At 34.7% G+C, this 18,018-nt stretch overlaps 1 protein-coding gene across 1 annotated transcript in view; it reads right to left on the bottom strand.

The window, feature by feature from the left end:
- Positions 1 to 17,751, bottom strand: part of LOC121369670 (calcium-independent protein kinase C-like) — a 51,685-nt gene extending 33,934 nt beyond the window's left edge. The window contains exons 1-2 of the mRNA XM_041494718.1: positions 17,252 to 17,751; positions 16,849 to 16,912 (exon numbers count right to left, since the gene is read on the bottom strand). Coding sequence (XP_041350652.1) covers positions 16,849 to 16,912; positions 17,252 to 17,590 — 403 coding nt within the window. The 5' untranslated portion in view covers positions 17,591 to 17,751. The remainder of the gene's footprint in view (positions 1 to 16,848; positions 16,913 to 17,251) is intronic.
- Between the last annotated feature and the right edge of the window lie 267 nt (positions 17,752 to 18,018).

Raw genomic sequence — 18,018 nt, 5'->3', positions numbered from 1 at the left:
CAAGTTGTTACATTTGAAAAGGCATCACCTGTTGTCATATGTGTATTGTATATGTACATCTAATTATCAGATTCCACTTCCGTATTCATATGTCATATATAATCTAATCCGTATCCAGGAAAAGTAATTTGTAAACGCAAGTTTGGTTATACAAATATTTGTACACAGACTGGAATATTTTGTAGGCAAATTTGGAATTTTTAATATGAATATATGAAGTGTTTAATATGAAAATTGGGAATTTGCAGATCCACTTGGCTTTTGTGAAGGTATCATAGGATTTCATGTTGCATTAAAATTCCAAATTCTTTTAAATTTTAATCATGCATTGACTATTAAAAATTATAAATCTGATTTGTTCAAATGAGGAATTTGGCACCTCATAAAATTAAGATCTGATGCGAGTTAATTAAAGAAATAATCTTTAATATCAGTCTTTATTACAAGCTGACCAGTGTCCATTATAGAATACATACATTAGTGACCATACATACATATATGTATATCAGGTGGTCAAAATAAAACTGGTAACCTTACTGTATATAGAATTGTATTGAAAAATTTATGGGAACTGTAATTTTGATATTTCACACCCATGATTACTCTATGGCTATATGCCACCTTCAGTGATAATTTTAGGCTCATAGGTAAAACATTGTTAAAATAGTAGCAGATTCAAAATTTTAAGTACAACAAATGTGACTCTCAGTGTATTTAATATCTCATATCTAGTGTCACACTTTTTTCTTTCAATTTTGTTGTTATTTTAATAAATTTTGAAAAATATCCATATAGGAATTGGTGTGAAATATCAAAGTTAAGTGTTTCCATAATTTTTAAATAATTCCATATTCTGTAGGGTTACTGTTTGTTTTGGCCACCTGATATATACGTTATAATGTAGTAGTCAAAAAGTGTTATTTTACTATGTATTTATTCTGTAGGGTTACTGTTTGTTTTGGCCACCTGATATACACGTTATAATGTAGTAGTCAAAAAGTGTTATTTTACTATGTATTTATTCTGTAGGGTTACTGTTTGTTTTGGCCACCTGATATACACGTTATAATGTAGTAGTCAAAAAGTGTTATTTTACTATGTATTTATTCTGTAGGGTTACTGTTTGTTTTGGCCACCTGATATACATGTTATAATGTAGTAGTCAAAAAGTGTTATTTTACTAAGCATTTATTACCATTTAAGCTTTAATCAACAGGGACCATTTTGTTTTCAAAATTTTGATTAGCAACTAGTATTTAATATTTGAATTGTACGGAGGTCCTATTTACCAAGCTCAACCGAAGGCTGCAAAGAGCTACCAAGAACTACCGAGTGCAAGTGTAGAAATACTGAGAACTACCAAACACAAGTACAGAAATACTTAGTGCAAGTATAGAACTTCAGAATAAATATATTTCTTACTAATTAGCCATTTTATTTTGTGTATTAATTTATATACTTATCACTGTATGCTTTGTTAAATAAATGAAATAAAGTTTTTGATTGTAACTTTTGTGTTTATTTGTTTTATTGATTAGCTTGGTAGTTCCATTCTTGTGATCGGTAAATCTTCACTTGCGCTCAGTAGTTCTCGGTTGAGCTTGGTAAATACAGACCTGTCAACCCTCCCGGATTCCGCGGGAGTCTCCCGGTATCTGATCAAATCTCCTTTTCCCTGTGCGGGAGACGGTTTCTCCTGTTAAATGACATTTTTGTAAGCATAAAAAAAAATCGATCCTCTTTTGTCAAAATAACAGAAGGGAAGTAACTCTGCCTTTTTTTCTCATTCGGAAAATGTCAACTACTTTCGGCTTCTGAGAATGTAACAGGCCGAATTGTCCCGACTGTTTAACCTTTGCCGAAGTGAGAATTGTGGGATAGCCTATTTATATTGTTAAAAAAGCACATGGAGTTTATAAAATGACGTGTTATTATAATGTTTGTTGTCATCGTAATGGCTACGAAGCGTGTTGCCGCTAATTCAACAGGCTGTGTATTGACATTCAGTGTTGCCATATATAAAAAAAAAACTATCCAATTTAGTTCTAATAACACCTCTGAATTGTAATATGTCTTCCCACTGGATTACATAATGTAACTATGACGAATCTGAACTGCCAGACTCCGAGTTGATAGCGATACACACGATGCATGTTAAAATCACATGTCACAGCTAGACAACGAAAAGACCAATTAGCTGTATAAACATACTTGTGTCAGTTAATTTTGTAAGTTTGTGCAGTAAAATGTTGGTTATAAGGGTACACTTCAAGAAATTATTTTTGTACAATTAAAAAATGTTGTGTTTGACATTGACATAAAGTTACTCACGGAAATGGGTATAATTCCGGTATATTTCACACGATGTCCGTAAAGAGGTTTTACTTATGATTAATGAACATACAATGCTTATTGCATCATTATAATGATTTTAAATAAGTACCACGCCACCGTTCCTCATTATAGTAAAAACTGAATATTAATTTATAAGATTTATATAAATTTGTCTTTGGTACTTAGGTACACTAACCACAAATGATAATGTAACATAACGAAACCTGTAAGGCTGTAAATGTAATACCGTAAATGTACTAATTAAACTTTTTATTTCTTGTTCATGTTCTTAACATTTTTGGATAAAAAAAAAATATTTTTAAATATGTATTAAATCATAATAATATTTAAACTTAAAAAAAACAAAAAAAAACAAAACATTTAATAAACAAAACAAAAAAAATTTAATGCCGAGATCTAAGGTGAAGAAGTATATATGACATTATAAAGTATTCATATAACTTATTGTAATAATGTTTTTTTTAAATCTTGCGATTTTGGGTTAAATTGTGTGAATTTAAAAAATCTGCTTTTTGACAAAATCTCCTGCTTTTTCAACACACACCTCCTGCTTTCTCTTGACTAAAGGTTGACAGGTCTGTAAATAGCACAACCCAAATTGTGTAGTGATCTGTGAAGCTTGCATATGTTTAATATGAAAATTGGGAATTTTGGGAAGGTACCATAGAATTTTATGTTGCATTCATATACCAAATGTGATAATGAACAACATTTTCCATGCATAATGTACATGTATGTATGTTGTTGGGTTGTTTTGGGGATTTTGGGGTTGAAACAATTTCCTCTTAAATATAAAAACATACATTAATAGTGTTCTGCTATATAATGAAAATGAGGTGCATCACATATTTTCAATCCCTGAACATGTATTAGCCTATCTACCTGTACTTGAGGATCCATGTATCATGCAAATTTTCTAAGCACTTAGATACCAAGTACCTTGTTAATGATGATGACCACCAAACTAAAGAGAGGCTTAACTACATGTATATGCATGTCTATGCATAACATTAGATCTAGGTGTTCACAGATGACATTCTCAAACACATTCAAAGGACAGTATTTCAGGTACGGCGGAAGCAAGCAGACAGGCAGACTGAGATCGAGGGCACAAAGTAAAGTTTCTGTGGGATTCCGGCGTATGCTCCCCTGTAAAATGTTCAAAACTAGATGTCCTGAAATGCAAGTTCATGCATTCTACAAATAAAAATTAATCTCTGCCATAAGATCTACTACAAATAATATATTTTATTCAAAATTATTGGGGGATAAAGTGCCCCAGCCCCCACCCCTGATCTGCCATGCCTGTATTTAGTGGAGGTTAAGCAATGATATTTTGCTCATCTCTACATTCATTCCGGTAAATGTTCTCGGTCAACAACTGCAAACAATTTGTTTCGTTTTTACCAGTAATCTACATTAAATTTTACATTCATTAATTAAAATTGTTTTAGTCAGGGGTAGCTCCACTCCCATGGCTAATGATATTCAATGTTGGGCTAGTAAATTACTACTATTGCCATGCCCGATGGCTAGTGAAAAAAAATAAAATTGTCAAATGTTGCAGTTAACCTTTTGACTACTGCAGGCAAGTTATCTTGCCTGATGTCACGTCAGTCGACACACTGTATACTGTATATAGTGCATTCCTCAATTAATACTTCCCACCGTTTTGCACACGGTACTCACCGGAAATGGAAATATAATAAAAGAAAAAATATTTCTTTTCAAAATGGTGGCTTTTATTGTGATTTTTTCAATTGAAAATACCTTGAAATTTTGAGTTCAAAAAGTGGTTTTCGGCAAGTATTTTCACTTAACAATGGCGGCACGACGCGGTAATTTTCAGGGATCAATAGCCGATTGTGAGCTAATTTGATAATAAATTTGATCGTTTTACCCACAACGAAAATCACCAAATATTGCAAGATGAATCGTAGTTCGGGTTTTAAAAAAAATTCTGGTCAGAAAACCAGTTATCGGGAATAATGGATATAAGTACTGGACAGCTGGTCACAACTGCCCAGATGTAAACGCAACTTTTTCGATTTTTTGCTTAATTTTAATCCCCATTAACTGATCTAAAAATCCTAAAAATTACAAAAACCCACGAAATTAAAGACTACTGGATTAATGTTTAACAAAACTCACGTTGAGTGGGTACAAGTTTGTAATTTTTATTGACATATATTCACTTAAATGTTTGATAAATACATGAAATAAAGTTCATATATGAATCTTTAAGTATTATGAAAGGTTAATTATTAAATTTCACAGAATATTTTGTTATACAAATGTCACATCCTATTCATGCCGACAAATGACATATTGGTAACAACTGTAACTAAAAGAGGATATTGTTCAAATTGCACACAAAAATGGAATAAAATATGTTTGAAGTAAAAAAAAACATGTGGTGTTTTTTGCAAGAACACAGAATTGCATTCACAAATCATTTTACAAATGCAATGTCTGCACTCATAGATAAGAGCAGCCAGTATTTTTTCTTTCTTTCTTTTTTCAATATTCCAAGAAAAGAAATGCTGCAAAAAGCACCAAATTGTTTGGGTTTTTTAAACGCATAAATGCATTCCTGTTTTTCAATTATTTGAACAATATCCTCTTTGATTTGTTACCAAAAGTCATTTGTCCATACATTTAAAATCTATTTAACATTTCTACAAGAAAATATTTAGAGAATACCCCTTGTGTTATTCATGCTTCTCAGTACATGTATATACCGGCCTCGGTGGCGTCGTGGTTAGGCCATCGGTCTACAGGCTGGTAGGTACTGGGTTCAGATCCCAGTCGAGGCATGGGATTTTTAATCTAGATACCGACTCCAAACTCTGAGTGAGTGCTCCGCAAGGCTCAATGGGTAGGTGTAAACCACTTGCACGGACCAGTGATCCATAACTGGTTTAACAAAGGCCATGGTTTGTGCTATCCTGCCTGTGGGAAGCGCAAATAAAAGATCCCTTGCTGCCTGTCATAAAAGAGTAGCCTTTCTTTCTTTCTTTTTCAGTATATAGTTTTTATGTCATAATTTTATAACAGGAAACTGAATAGCTTTTACAGGGCTTTTAGGATTCTTTAAAAATCCAATAGCCCATCATGTACTGGTACATAATAATGCATTTTACAGTTTTATTAATAATTGTTAAAACTACTCACTTTGATATATATATACCAGTTGTGGTGCACTGGCTGGAATGAGAAAAATAGCCCAATGGGCCCACCGACGGGGAATTGATCCCAGACCGACAGAGCAAATTTTGAAATCAATTGGCAAATTTTATTTTAGTTTCGCAAAATAATTTCATGTAATAATTGACATTTTTTAGAAAATAACTGACAATTTCTGCAATTTAAAGTTGAAGTTTAATAGACAATTTGGCAAATTCTTTTGCTCACCCAGAGCTAGCCCTGGCTAATAAACAAACTATTTAAATCTCTTAAATGAGAAACAACATTCTATTTATTGCAGCTCAATGATCCGTTTTGTTAGAAAATTTTAACAATATTGGCAAGGGGAACAGATTTGGGGTAATGGAACCAGACTGGCAACTGCAATATGCATACAAATGTATAACTGTAATATGTATCTGAGTATCGAGTGTCAACAAAATCAGGGCTCGAAACGGCCTGTGGCCAGGTCGCCAAATTCGACCAATGTCCCGTCAGGGCGACTTAATTATTAAAAAGTAATGGCGGTAGTCACCCAAATAATATCTTCTTTAGAACTACAACATATGAGCCACTATTAATATTTATATTCCACATTAAAATCTTGCTCATGGTCCGCTTACCATAATTTGCCAACATGCATTATTATTTTTTGGGCCACCATATTTTTTGGCGAGTTTCGAACCCTGCAAAATGGCCGGATTTGTTCGAAATCCCAAGTCATTCTTGTTAAAACTTAAGATTTGAATAAAATTTTAGAGTTTGTATATAAATTTACATGTATGGCAATTAGAATTTGCATATGAATTTGGTAAACAAAACCGGTCAAATTTCAGACCTCTGAGAAATGAAAATTTGCACAATCTATTTATGGGTTACGCAAAAAAAAGTAACCCATTTCATTTTTATGTACACCGTCATGACCAAACTACAGTGAAATTACACAAACTACAGTGAAATTATGCAAACTACAGTGAAATTACGCAAACTACAGTGAAATTCCTTTAAACCGGACACTTTCAGGATGAAGTAAAAAGTCTGGTTTTAAGAAGTTTCCAGTTTAGAGAGGTCCTCTCTTTTGTACAGATATTTAAAAAGGGACCACGAAAAACGTCCGGGTTTTGAGGGAATTCTGGTTTACAGAGGGTCCATTTTGAGAGGTTTCACTGTATATACTTACCCATGTGACACGCGAATGACACTATCGCTATCACAATTTTCAGAAGCCTGTATTTAAGATGAGGTTTTGGAGATTTTTTTTTGTGTCACTAGCCATGGTAAAAAAACAGCAATGTATGGTGCGAGCAAGTTCTATTTACTACCCTAAAGGTATAAAACACTAGCCATGGTAAAAAAAAAAGCAATGTATGGTGCGAGCAAGTTCTATTTACTACCCTTATGGTATAAAACACTAGCCATGGTAAAAAACCAGCAATGTATGGTGCGAGCAAGTTCTATTTACTACCATTATGGTATAAAACACTAGCCATGGATGTTAGGCTAAGTACTGCAGGGGCGTAGCGTGATCTGGACCTGGCGGGAGTCACATATGAACCAAGCGGACCCTTTTCTATTTTGTTTTTGCACCACCAGAAACTCCATATGTATAAACCTGTATGTTTTAGTTCTGAAAGCGGACCATTTGCTTCAGCGGATGGGGTTCGTCCGATGAATGCCCCCCCCCCCCCCCCCCCAGCCTACACCAGAGTACTGTACATATATTCCAAAAGCTGTTTAAGGCATGCTAATATTGCCATCACATTGGCTATTAGGAAGGAAGGAAGGAAATGTTTTATTTAACGACACACTCAACACATTGGGTATTATTCCCCATCACTCCCCTGAGACTAGTTTAAGCAGAGTAATTGTATCTCCCCATTGCATGTGAATTTAACTCTGCCCTTCCCATTCTTTACTTTAGTCAAGATATGCAAAACTAATTTAAAAACTCATTCTCAACTGTAGTCGAGATGCAACATTCATATGAGTTAACTACAAATATCTTAATTCTGTGAATGTTAGAACATTGAAGAATAACAATCAAACATGTTCAGAGGGGTTTTTTTTATAGGTGTTCGCATGTACGTTAAGGGGGCAATATTTCAAAATCTTAGGTAACCAATTGTTCGGTTACGTAAATAAAGTTCTCTTAACAGATGAGTTAGGCCTACCTAATCCTAAAACCAAACAGAACAATGGTTCTCATGAAATATTGTGCCATGTAAGTTGTTATTGCAATATCGAAAAGAAAATGTTAAAAACGGTATAAATGTTTTGTAAACATTATCGATAACGTACATCCAGGGTTCTATTTTTCTATATTTCTTTTAAAACATGTTGAACAGTATTATTATTTAATGAAAGGTAAGGTGTTTTGAAGAATATATTTGCCGATAATAGCTAATGATACAGACTTTAAAGGCCATGATGTTTGTGATTACTTGTCATCCAGTAAAAGTGGAAATAAACTTGATGAAAGTGTCATAAACATTGACATCAACGATCAGGTCGCCGAGTTTTAAATATCAATCAATTTCTTATACATGTATATTTTGGGGGCAGGACGTAGCTCAGTGGTACAATGCCCGTCGGTGAGTCCATTGGGTAATTTTTCGTTCCAGCCAGTGCTCCACAACTGGTGTAACAAAGGCTGTGGTATGTACTATCATGTCTGTGGAATGGTGCATATAAAAGATCCTTTGCTGCTAATCGAAAAGAGTAGACCATGAAGTTGCGACAGCGGGTTTCCGCTCTCAATATCTGTGTGGTCCTTAACCATATGTCCGACGCCATATAACCGTATATAAAATGGTTGAGTGAGTTGTTAAATAAAATAAATGTCCCTTTAAAATATTACACACCACAAAATGTTACGCTGGTTCTTTTCTTACAAGTTAAGTTGACAAAAAGGTTCAGAATGACAAATTTTGTTTTGGAAACTTGATTGACAGTGATGACATTTTCCAACTGAAAAGCTGGATGCTTAATGCCAAATAAAAAAATATGTGGGATTGCAAAGACCAATTTTACAGATTTTATGATTTAAAAATATATATGTATTGGTTAAAGTTTAGACAGGGCTTCTAGATTCTGGTAGCACCACTCCCATGACTAGTGATATTCAATGTTGGGCTAGTAAATAACTACTATTGCCATGCCCGACGGTCAGTGAAAAACAATTTATGCAATGTTGCAGTTAAGTCTATTTTGTAAATATGAATATTCTGACCCCACCCCAACACCCCAATGTTAGTGTTTTTAAGCTCTATCTCCCTCCTGATGACATATCTGATTATTACTATTATTTAGTAAAATTGTATTAACTTAAAGTAGGGCTAGTTAATTTTTAATCATGGCTAGTAAATTTTAAAAATCACTGATCCCATGGCTAGTGGATTTAAAAAAATTTCTAGAAGCCCTGGTTTAGAGCTGGGTGGTATACCGTATATACCGTTCAGTATCAGTATTATGTCAATACCTATTCAGTGTTTCTGCCAGAAAGACATTTTTGGGTATGGCACTATGGAATTGAATGCAACCACAGTCAACAGAGGTATGGGGGACCTCCCTTAGAAAGAAAATGGGTTAATGGTTAGGGTTAAGAAAAGCATACAGTAATGATAACAGTAATTAAATTTGTCAAAAAGTTAACTTAAAAAAAAATTCTGCAAAAATATTTGGGTATGGCACCTTACCCATTTTACCCTCTGGCAGAAACCTTGCAAATTAAGGGTAATGAGCAAATTTTAAAATACCGAAATTTCGGTATTGAAAAATATTTCCAAGCATTTAGTAAAGCACTAACAATATATCTGACAAACGCACAATAGGTTGTGTATAAATCAGACGAGTCTTGTGTATGGAATTTAATTCTATTCAGATGAAATTAGTGGGTGAGCCTCAACTCAGCCATGCATTTAAAGCCAAGTTTACCAAAAATACCGCTCAATATCAGTATTGTGTCAATACCGAATACTGTACCGATACTGACGTAAATCACCTCAAAAATACTGATACCGATACTGAACCTCAAATTTCAATACTGCCCAGCTCTATTAAAGTTATAGCCAACATATCTACCCTAATTTGTCTTCACATATAACCACAACAACAATTTTATTTTTTTTGTAGCCGGTGAGTTTCTTTTTTTTTTTTTCAAATTAAAATTTAGTTTTATGAAATGATTATATTTCAATGCTCAATATGGCTGAGTCCCATAATCTAAGTTAGGGAAGCAATTAATCACTATCCTCGATTTTATTTTAGTGTGGACTATCATAGAAATTTAATTACCAACACTTGTTCTTCTCTAAAAATAAAGTTAAACTTAAAGGTTGTTTTAAATGATTAACACCATTAGATCACCTTGATTTATTAATAATCAGGGCATAAAATTTGGCATGCACGATCTTGTCGTTCCTTCTGTCAGTTATGCAAAACCAGTATCAACATAAACGGCGGATCGTTCATGCAAAAGCTGTAATCGTTCATCAGAAATTTGTTTTTAAAAAGTATCACTCTTTTTGGAAGACAACAAGTCTACACTGCCTATGTGAGAAAGATACAATGTATCCATTTGAAATCAGCATCACAGTCAATACAAAGTCTGCTAAAAAGTTTAGTAACATAGTTGCTTGTTCCCTTTGATCATTTCGCTATGTGCACAAAATCATATGTTGTTCAGAAATTAAAGGAACTATCCAGAGTTCCAGCTATAGTTCTGTTCCTCCCCCTCCCCATCCCCCAACAAAATAGAACATATATCCTACTTTTTAAAACAATTTTATAACAATATCTTAGCTTAGGTTATGCAAAACCAATATTAACATAAACAACTGATCATTGGTGCAAAACCAATATTAACATAAACAACTGATCATTGGTGCAAAACCAATATTAACATAAACAACTGATAATTGGTGCAAACGCTGTAATCACTCGTCGGAAAATCCAAACAAACATGTGACGTGTGTTGGATAATACCATCAATGTTTTGGAAAACTGCATACAGTGTGACATCCCTGACCAAGATGTACGTCATATGTACTTGATGGTAATGTTCTAACCAGCTTTGTCTCCATCATACAACATGTCCAGCTATTTCCCTCACAACCATTGTCTACTTTCGTTATAAAATGCTACCTGCGTTAGTATGCAACCAAAATATTTACAATTTACGGACGTTTGCTGAAATTCTCAGTCCTGACGTCACGATATTCAGTGTTTGAAACATGTCACAGAACCTTTATGGGTAGTTCCTTAGAATTATATATGAGCTGTCACACGTGAAAACCTACACCTTAGCATGACATCAGAAACCGAGTAAACATGGCTCAAAGTTTGACGTCACATGTAAACACGGAAGTAAAAGTTGAAATGCTGTTTGCGTTGTTTGTTTTTGAAGAATTTAAAAGATGACATCTTCTTTACATGAAGATCAGTTTGAAGTAAACATATATCTGTATGTACAATAGTGTTTGGTTACTATTTTGTATTTTGTACCTGAGAACATCGGTCAAGATCATTAACGATACCATCGGTACTTTGATACACATTTACAAACATAGGGAGAAGTCCTATATATCGATATATCACACATTTTTATAACATATTTCATTATACATAACATAAAGTTCAACAACTTTTCCAGAAGTTAAATACAATATTCATAACTTAGACCAACATCAAATTAGGATCGTATCAGGTTGCATGGGTCTACCACTCGGTTAGGCCTACCTGTTCTTTGGACTACAATCAACACCACTATTTCTACTTTTATTTCTATTTATAATCTAAATACTGAAAACTAAATAACTTTCTACAAAAAAAAAAATTATATATATATACCTGTAACAATACTACATTTTTAGTTATTTATTTTACCACTGTTTGCAAACAAATTTTTACTGTCGTCTGCACACACATTGCGGTACAGTAACAGAAACGTTTCATTTATATACCTTTCTTATACGTCATGATGTCATTGCATAAGCTGACCTAGAGATTAACATGCGGAGGTATAGTAGATCAATTCTCAAAAGGTTGTTTCTCCTTCAAACAATTTTATTATTATTATTATTATTATTATTATTGCTGTGTGTATGTGTATGCGTGCATGTGTGTGATAATTATTAAATTATTATAATATCTGTTCACTTTACTCACTTCACATCATTTGTATAGAAGGAGTTGGTTTTCTTTCCTTACAGATGTATATTTTAATTTTACAAGAGCCTGAAATAGGCCTACTGTTTGAGGCACATTTTGGAATTCAAAATAGAAGACCAATACTAAGAACAGTGGAAACAGTATCTGTATTAGATGACGAGCGGGACGTAGTCCAGTGGTAAAGCGCCTGTCTGATGCGCGGTAGGTCTGGGATCGATCCCCGTTGGTGGAGCCATTGGACTATTTCTCGTCCCATCCAGTGCACGGCGACTGGCATATCAAAGGCCATGGTTTGCTACTAATAGAAAATGTAGCGGGTTTCCTCTGTAAGACTATAGGTCAATACTGCCAAATGTTTGACATCTAATAGCAGATGATTAATAAATCAATGTTCTCCAACTTTAACTTTAACTGTATTGGATGAATATGATAAATACAGTCCAGTATATGTTGACAATAATACTGAACATAGAATGACACTGAACCTGATCCAATTAGCACAAGTTACAGAAAGGATGCAGTGGATTGTCTTTTCGAAAATAATCTGAAAATCAAATTTATGACCGTATTTTGAAGTTGAGGGAAATGGAAAAAGAGCAGAAGGAAATATAGGCCTACATAATATTCTCGCTGGGTAAAAATTACAGGAGGGTGGAAGTCCCCCCACCCTCTTAAAAACGAAACCAGAAGAGAAAAGGAAAAAAAAAGGTGGGAAACATGGTTACCGTATAGGCTAGCCCGAGTACACGGGCTACGTGTAGGTCTATCGTTGGGTATTGGTCGACTGCGAAAAGACATACCCCTTGTTTTAATATTATTTTAATAAAGATTTCAAGATATCTAAAAAAATAAAGGTCATGCCCTAAATTGGGATATCATGTCTTGTGTTCTTTTTATTTCTTCATCAATTGAATTGATCGCACTGATATCGCCAGGTGATATAAAGTAGTTTTGTTTTGGTAAAGGCGGTGTATATATAATTTGGCATCCAAGAAAAATAGTTTTAATGATGAACACTACCACTTCTGTTGATACCCCCAAAATTAAATGTTTCTAATATTTTATAAAGAATTGCTAAATAAACAAATGACTAATTAAAAATCATAAGTTACGACTAACTACATCTGCAATTAAGAACAAAATATCAGACGAAAGTTAGTGAACACAACTAATTTAAAATAGTGTTAAATTACATTACAGTAACTACTGTAAGCTACTGAAGTTTTTCCACACTGCGGCTTGGGTTTGTTTATGTCGAATATGCCGAATGATCGATTTTTTTTTTTCAGTGTAAAAAAAAACTGTCCAATATGAAATTTCGTATCTCTCACTAATTAGTATTAGCCTACATTCATGTATGGGATCTGTAGATTAATTTTTTTAATTAAATCGGAATATATCGCTTTAATTTTTTTTTTAAATAATTGAAATATATAACTTAAAATACTGGGTAAAAATAAAATGAACAAAGTACCGATTCCAAATCAATTGATTTCATTGAAATTGGGCAGGAAGTAACCTAGAATAAGGTAATAATGTTGAAATTTCATTTTGGCACCATCTACTTTGATTTTGAAAATGTGACGTCATTAATGCTGTATTTTTACAAGATATAATTAAAGGGACACACCCTAGTTACGGCTAGTTGTTAACCATTACGGCGTTGTTTTTCGCTATTAAACCCATTTTTTCACAAATAAAATTGCACTTTACTTACCGTTTATTATTTAGAATATACATTTCCATTCACCTGAAGTGTTTTTTGGTAATCCTGGTGTTTGTAATACCACAAAATGCATTTTTCGTATTTCTGAAAAACGGACGCACGTTTGAGAAAAAAACTTTGAGCAGACAAAGTCTAATCTATTTTTAGACGGGAAATTTCCATTTCAATGTCACAGACATTGGTATACCACGTGACCGTTATCATTTTGGTTCGGTTTGTTTTCTCGTGCACGGTTCGCGCAATCAACATCCGATTTGTTGTTGTTCATTTGTGAGATTATTCTTCACAGTTCGTGAACATTTTCAGTAACAATGAAGTTCAGACAAGTAAGTGTCTCAATACAAAACGTTACAAACCCTTAAAACCAATAATTTTGCGAAGTCTTACAGTGTCTTACAACCAGGACAGAACAGTTGGAACATGTCCAGGAGAGGTGAAAGAAACACACCCCAAGTCTGTAAAATTTGTCGTGATGTAGGCATTGTTGTGCTTCGAGCGATATCTACCAGTGACATCAGAATATTACCTTTCAAAATTTCAAGCAATTGGGACATGGGGATTCCCATGGTATTTATCCATATAAAACCTGCTTTTTCACTCCATTTGATAAAAACGTGATCTAAGTGTGTTACAGGTTTGTAGATTAACCAAATTAGAATTTATTTTCGCTGGATGGAACTAGGGTGTGCGGCTTTAACCTTTTCATTTGTATCTGAACTACTGTAGAAAATTGTTTTCATAAACACTAAAACCACACGAATGACATATTCATTGTCTGAAAAATTCAAATTTTATGCCATGATAATCAGCTATTGGATGTCAAAGTGAAACATTTGGTAATTTTGACAGTCTTGGAGAAAACCCACTATATTTTTTTTTTTCATTATTAGTATTTTGTTTTGTTTTTGTTTTTTGTTGGTTATTTGGGGGTTTTGGTTTGTTTTTTGGATTTGTTTGGGGTTTTCTTTTCTTTTAAGTGCACAAAATATGTACAATGTATTATTAATAACATACATGGTAAAAACTTTTCACAATGTATTTTTTAAAACATTTTAATAATACATGTATAACATCATAAGAAAACAGTGTATTAAAAGTAATAGAACATTGTAATAAAGTAACACCAATTAAATACATTGTTTTGACCACTACCACTTGCATCTTCATAAATCAAGGCTAATATTCGTTCCTCGTATTCAGCCTTGATACATGTCATCAAGATTACTGATATCCACTACTAGCCAGGCGCAGATCCAGGATTTTTAAATAGGGGGGGCCCCGAGGGCATGCTCCCCCGCGAAATTTTGAAATTTAAGTGGCCTGAAACGCGATTTCCTCGCATCTGAGTAAAAATAATAATAACTTGACCCCAAAAATAGGGGGGGCCCGGGCCCCTTGGGCCCCCCACTAAATCCGCGCCTGCTAGCGCCCTCTATTGGAAGAAAATTTGTAACACCAATTATGTCCCTTACACGTTGACATCGCTGACCAATCACAGCATCGGTAACATGTGACAATCTTGAAAGCAATATCAAAAATTAACCGCCGAAACCTTTTTTTTCACATACTGTGACAAACACGACACGTTTCCAGGGACGCTGACGCTGCCATCTTTGTTTACAATAACAAGGGAATCTATAAGGAACGTTGCGATTCGTTGCAATCAGATCTCATCGCATCCAATGAAATTTAAGCATTTTGTGGCACGATTTCTTGACGACATGTATCAAGGCTGAATAAGAGGAACGAATATTAGCCTTGATTTATGAAGATGTACCACTTGTTGCAAAAAGGAGACAGATAAATGGTCCACTGATGGGGGTTGATCTATAAACCTATCACCCATAACCAGAAGCAAGCCAGTATTGTTTGCAGGTGGTGGTGGTGGTGTGTGTGTGTGTGTGGGAGGGGGGGAGACTAAAATCATTTATACATGAGAAGTATACCTTTAAAATAAGCAAAAAAAATAATTTTAAATTGTAGTGGAGGGTTGAGATCCCCCACCCCCCCACCACCTGGATCCTTCCCCGAGAAGTTTCAGTACTGAGCTACTTTTTGCTGTTTAAAGTACATTTATTCACTATCAAAAGTGACTCTACATAAATCATAACAGTTGATTTGATGTAAATTTTATCATTATATAATATTTAAGTAAACTTTTCTTTAAAAGTTGGATTGTTTGTGGTCTCCCCCACTCCCAATTTAAATACAATAACATGATAAATAAACAAACAAGATGGACAGATACATCACAGATGGTTGAATCAATATATAAAAAAAAAAAAAAAAAAAAAAAAAAAAATGAAAATTAAATAAAATAAACAAAAATAAAATTAAATAAAATGAGAATGCTCCTTTAACAAGAAGTAGGGTGGAGTAAATGTTTCTTCTAGCTTTTTTTCTTTTTTACAGGTGTGAATAATTTTCTATTTATAAATACTTAAAATAGACCTGAATAACACAAGACATGATGCGGAGATGATCACGCCACATCTATGGGTTCTGCACCACTACACCCCACCATGTACTATAACCGGTACTGTTCACTGTATGCCTAATGGGCAGGTGATACCCACACCTCCCTGTGAACTCTTAAAGTCAATTTGATTAACTGGGCCAATATCCAATTAACACGGGTAACACACAGGTGTGAAATATATCACACAGTCAATCTTATTTAGATGTGTCCTAGCTTAAGACTTAATTGATGTTCACATTCCTGAGATGTATTTATAAATACATGTTTCCAAATGGGGCCTATGTAACAAAGCTAGTCATGCTTATCACACTTGGGAGGGGTGGAAGAAAGTAAGCCATGTTTGTTTATATAATAAGAGAAATATTTGATACACCCAGTGGTGGAACTTAACAGCAGACAACCTGCCCACCTATAGTAGCCTATAGCATCAATCATACCGAAAACACCCAGCCCAAGGTTGTGAAATCAACATGATGAGAATTGACCCAGAAATATATAGGTTACAAAATTACCCATACATGAATTATAGTAAGTCTCCTTTTATTAAAGACTGGGGGGGGGGGGGGGGGGGGAATTGTCTTGTCATGTGCATGACAGCAAAACACCACACCTGCCCACCCCGACTGTCACGTTTCCCAGAGAGGTTTCTGCTGTAATCTTGCAATTAACGCCGACTCCGGTCATGTTGGTTTAGGAAAAAAAGCTCATTAACATAAACATAGAATGGCGACAGTTCTAGAAGACGTCACCGCATCCGAAATTAACCCAACATGTTACGTTTTGGCTGCAACGCTCGCCTATCGCCTCAGCCGCGATCGACACAAAACACACGCCAACCGTCCTCATAATTCAACACACAATCGATAGGAAGCATAAAATAAGCGCTCAGTGTGGTATTTCTTCAAGTAGATGCTAATCATATCGTAATATTTACCTTCAGAAATCGAACCGTTCAGTTCAACAATGACATGGATTTTCCCAGTTGGTTCCAAGTCGATCTAGAAAAAAAGAGACAACAAAACGGGCAACATTACATAATAAAAACGATCATACAACGAATACCAAGACAACCGATTGTTGTTAGAACATATATTTATCGTTGCGGGAATATTAATATTCATGATAACATTTTCTGGGAAATAAAAATGATAATACTCTATAGGAAAGACCCGAGTCACGCTGCGCAACTCTCACATCGGAACAAAACCATTTTCACGTTTGGGGTGTGCGCGCTCTGGAATATCTCCACTCTCAAGAAATCATTCCTAGAAAATAAAATCACAGCTTTTCGTTTTCTCTTTTTTATATATATATTTTTCTCTCATTTTTTTACTTACCCATATATCTGTCTTTTTGTCCGTCACATGCTCGAACGGTATCGTACAATTTGCAACAAATATATCGGGCGGAATGGCGGCATCATGGAACACGGTTAAACCAACGATTTGCCCATTGTGTACTTCTGATACGATATCTTCGTTCCAAATAGGCATACACGTTTTTGTCTTAGACGTCGTCCGAGCTATGAAACACTCGTCTATATCCACCGATATGTACGGATCTATGGTGGCCAACGTCTTGTTCTGTCCCATCTGATGACGGGTTGCAAATTTCGTGGGCTTCAGCTGCGCTGCTTCGCATACTTTTAACTTGAGAGAGCCATTAAAATACACCATTTTCACCCCAATCCGCCCATAAAATATAGGCTAGTGAATGTTAGGAATCCTCCTACGTGAATAATAATCCTTCTACAGACATCGAACAGGGAGGAAACGCACAGATATTCCCAGGATTTCTCGTAAATGGTATCCAAATTATTACGGAAGTTGTAATGAAAAATCTGCTGCAAAACAGACTCCCTGTTCAGTGCACATAAAAATCAATGTGCGCATGCGCGATAATTAGTCGACGGCCTTTCACCCTGCTATGTGAAAACATGTATACAATATCAATACTGTCATAGATGTCCACTAATCGCCGATGGTGTTGTGCGGTAAATACTCAGTTACTAGTTTCGAAATGCCGCCTGTTATACAACCGGTAACAAAAGGTGCGATATCCAGCGCGGACTTCATTATGATATGTTATTACCTGGCTGGTTGCA

The sequence above is a fragment of the Gigantopelta aegis genome, chromosome 4 (genome assembly GCF_016097555.1).
Source record: "Gigantopelta aegis isolate Gae_Host chromosome 4, Gae_host_genome, whole genome shotgun sequence".
In the NCBI taxonomy this organism is placed as follows: domain Eukaryota; kingdom Metazoa; phylum Mollusca; class Gastropoda; order Neomphalida; family Peltospiridae; genus Gigantopelta; species Gigantopelta aegis.
The sequence above is the reverse complement of the archived record's forward strand: the minus strand, read 5'-3'. Positions and strand labels throughout refer to the sequence as shown.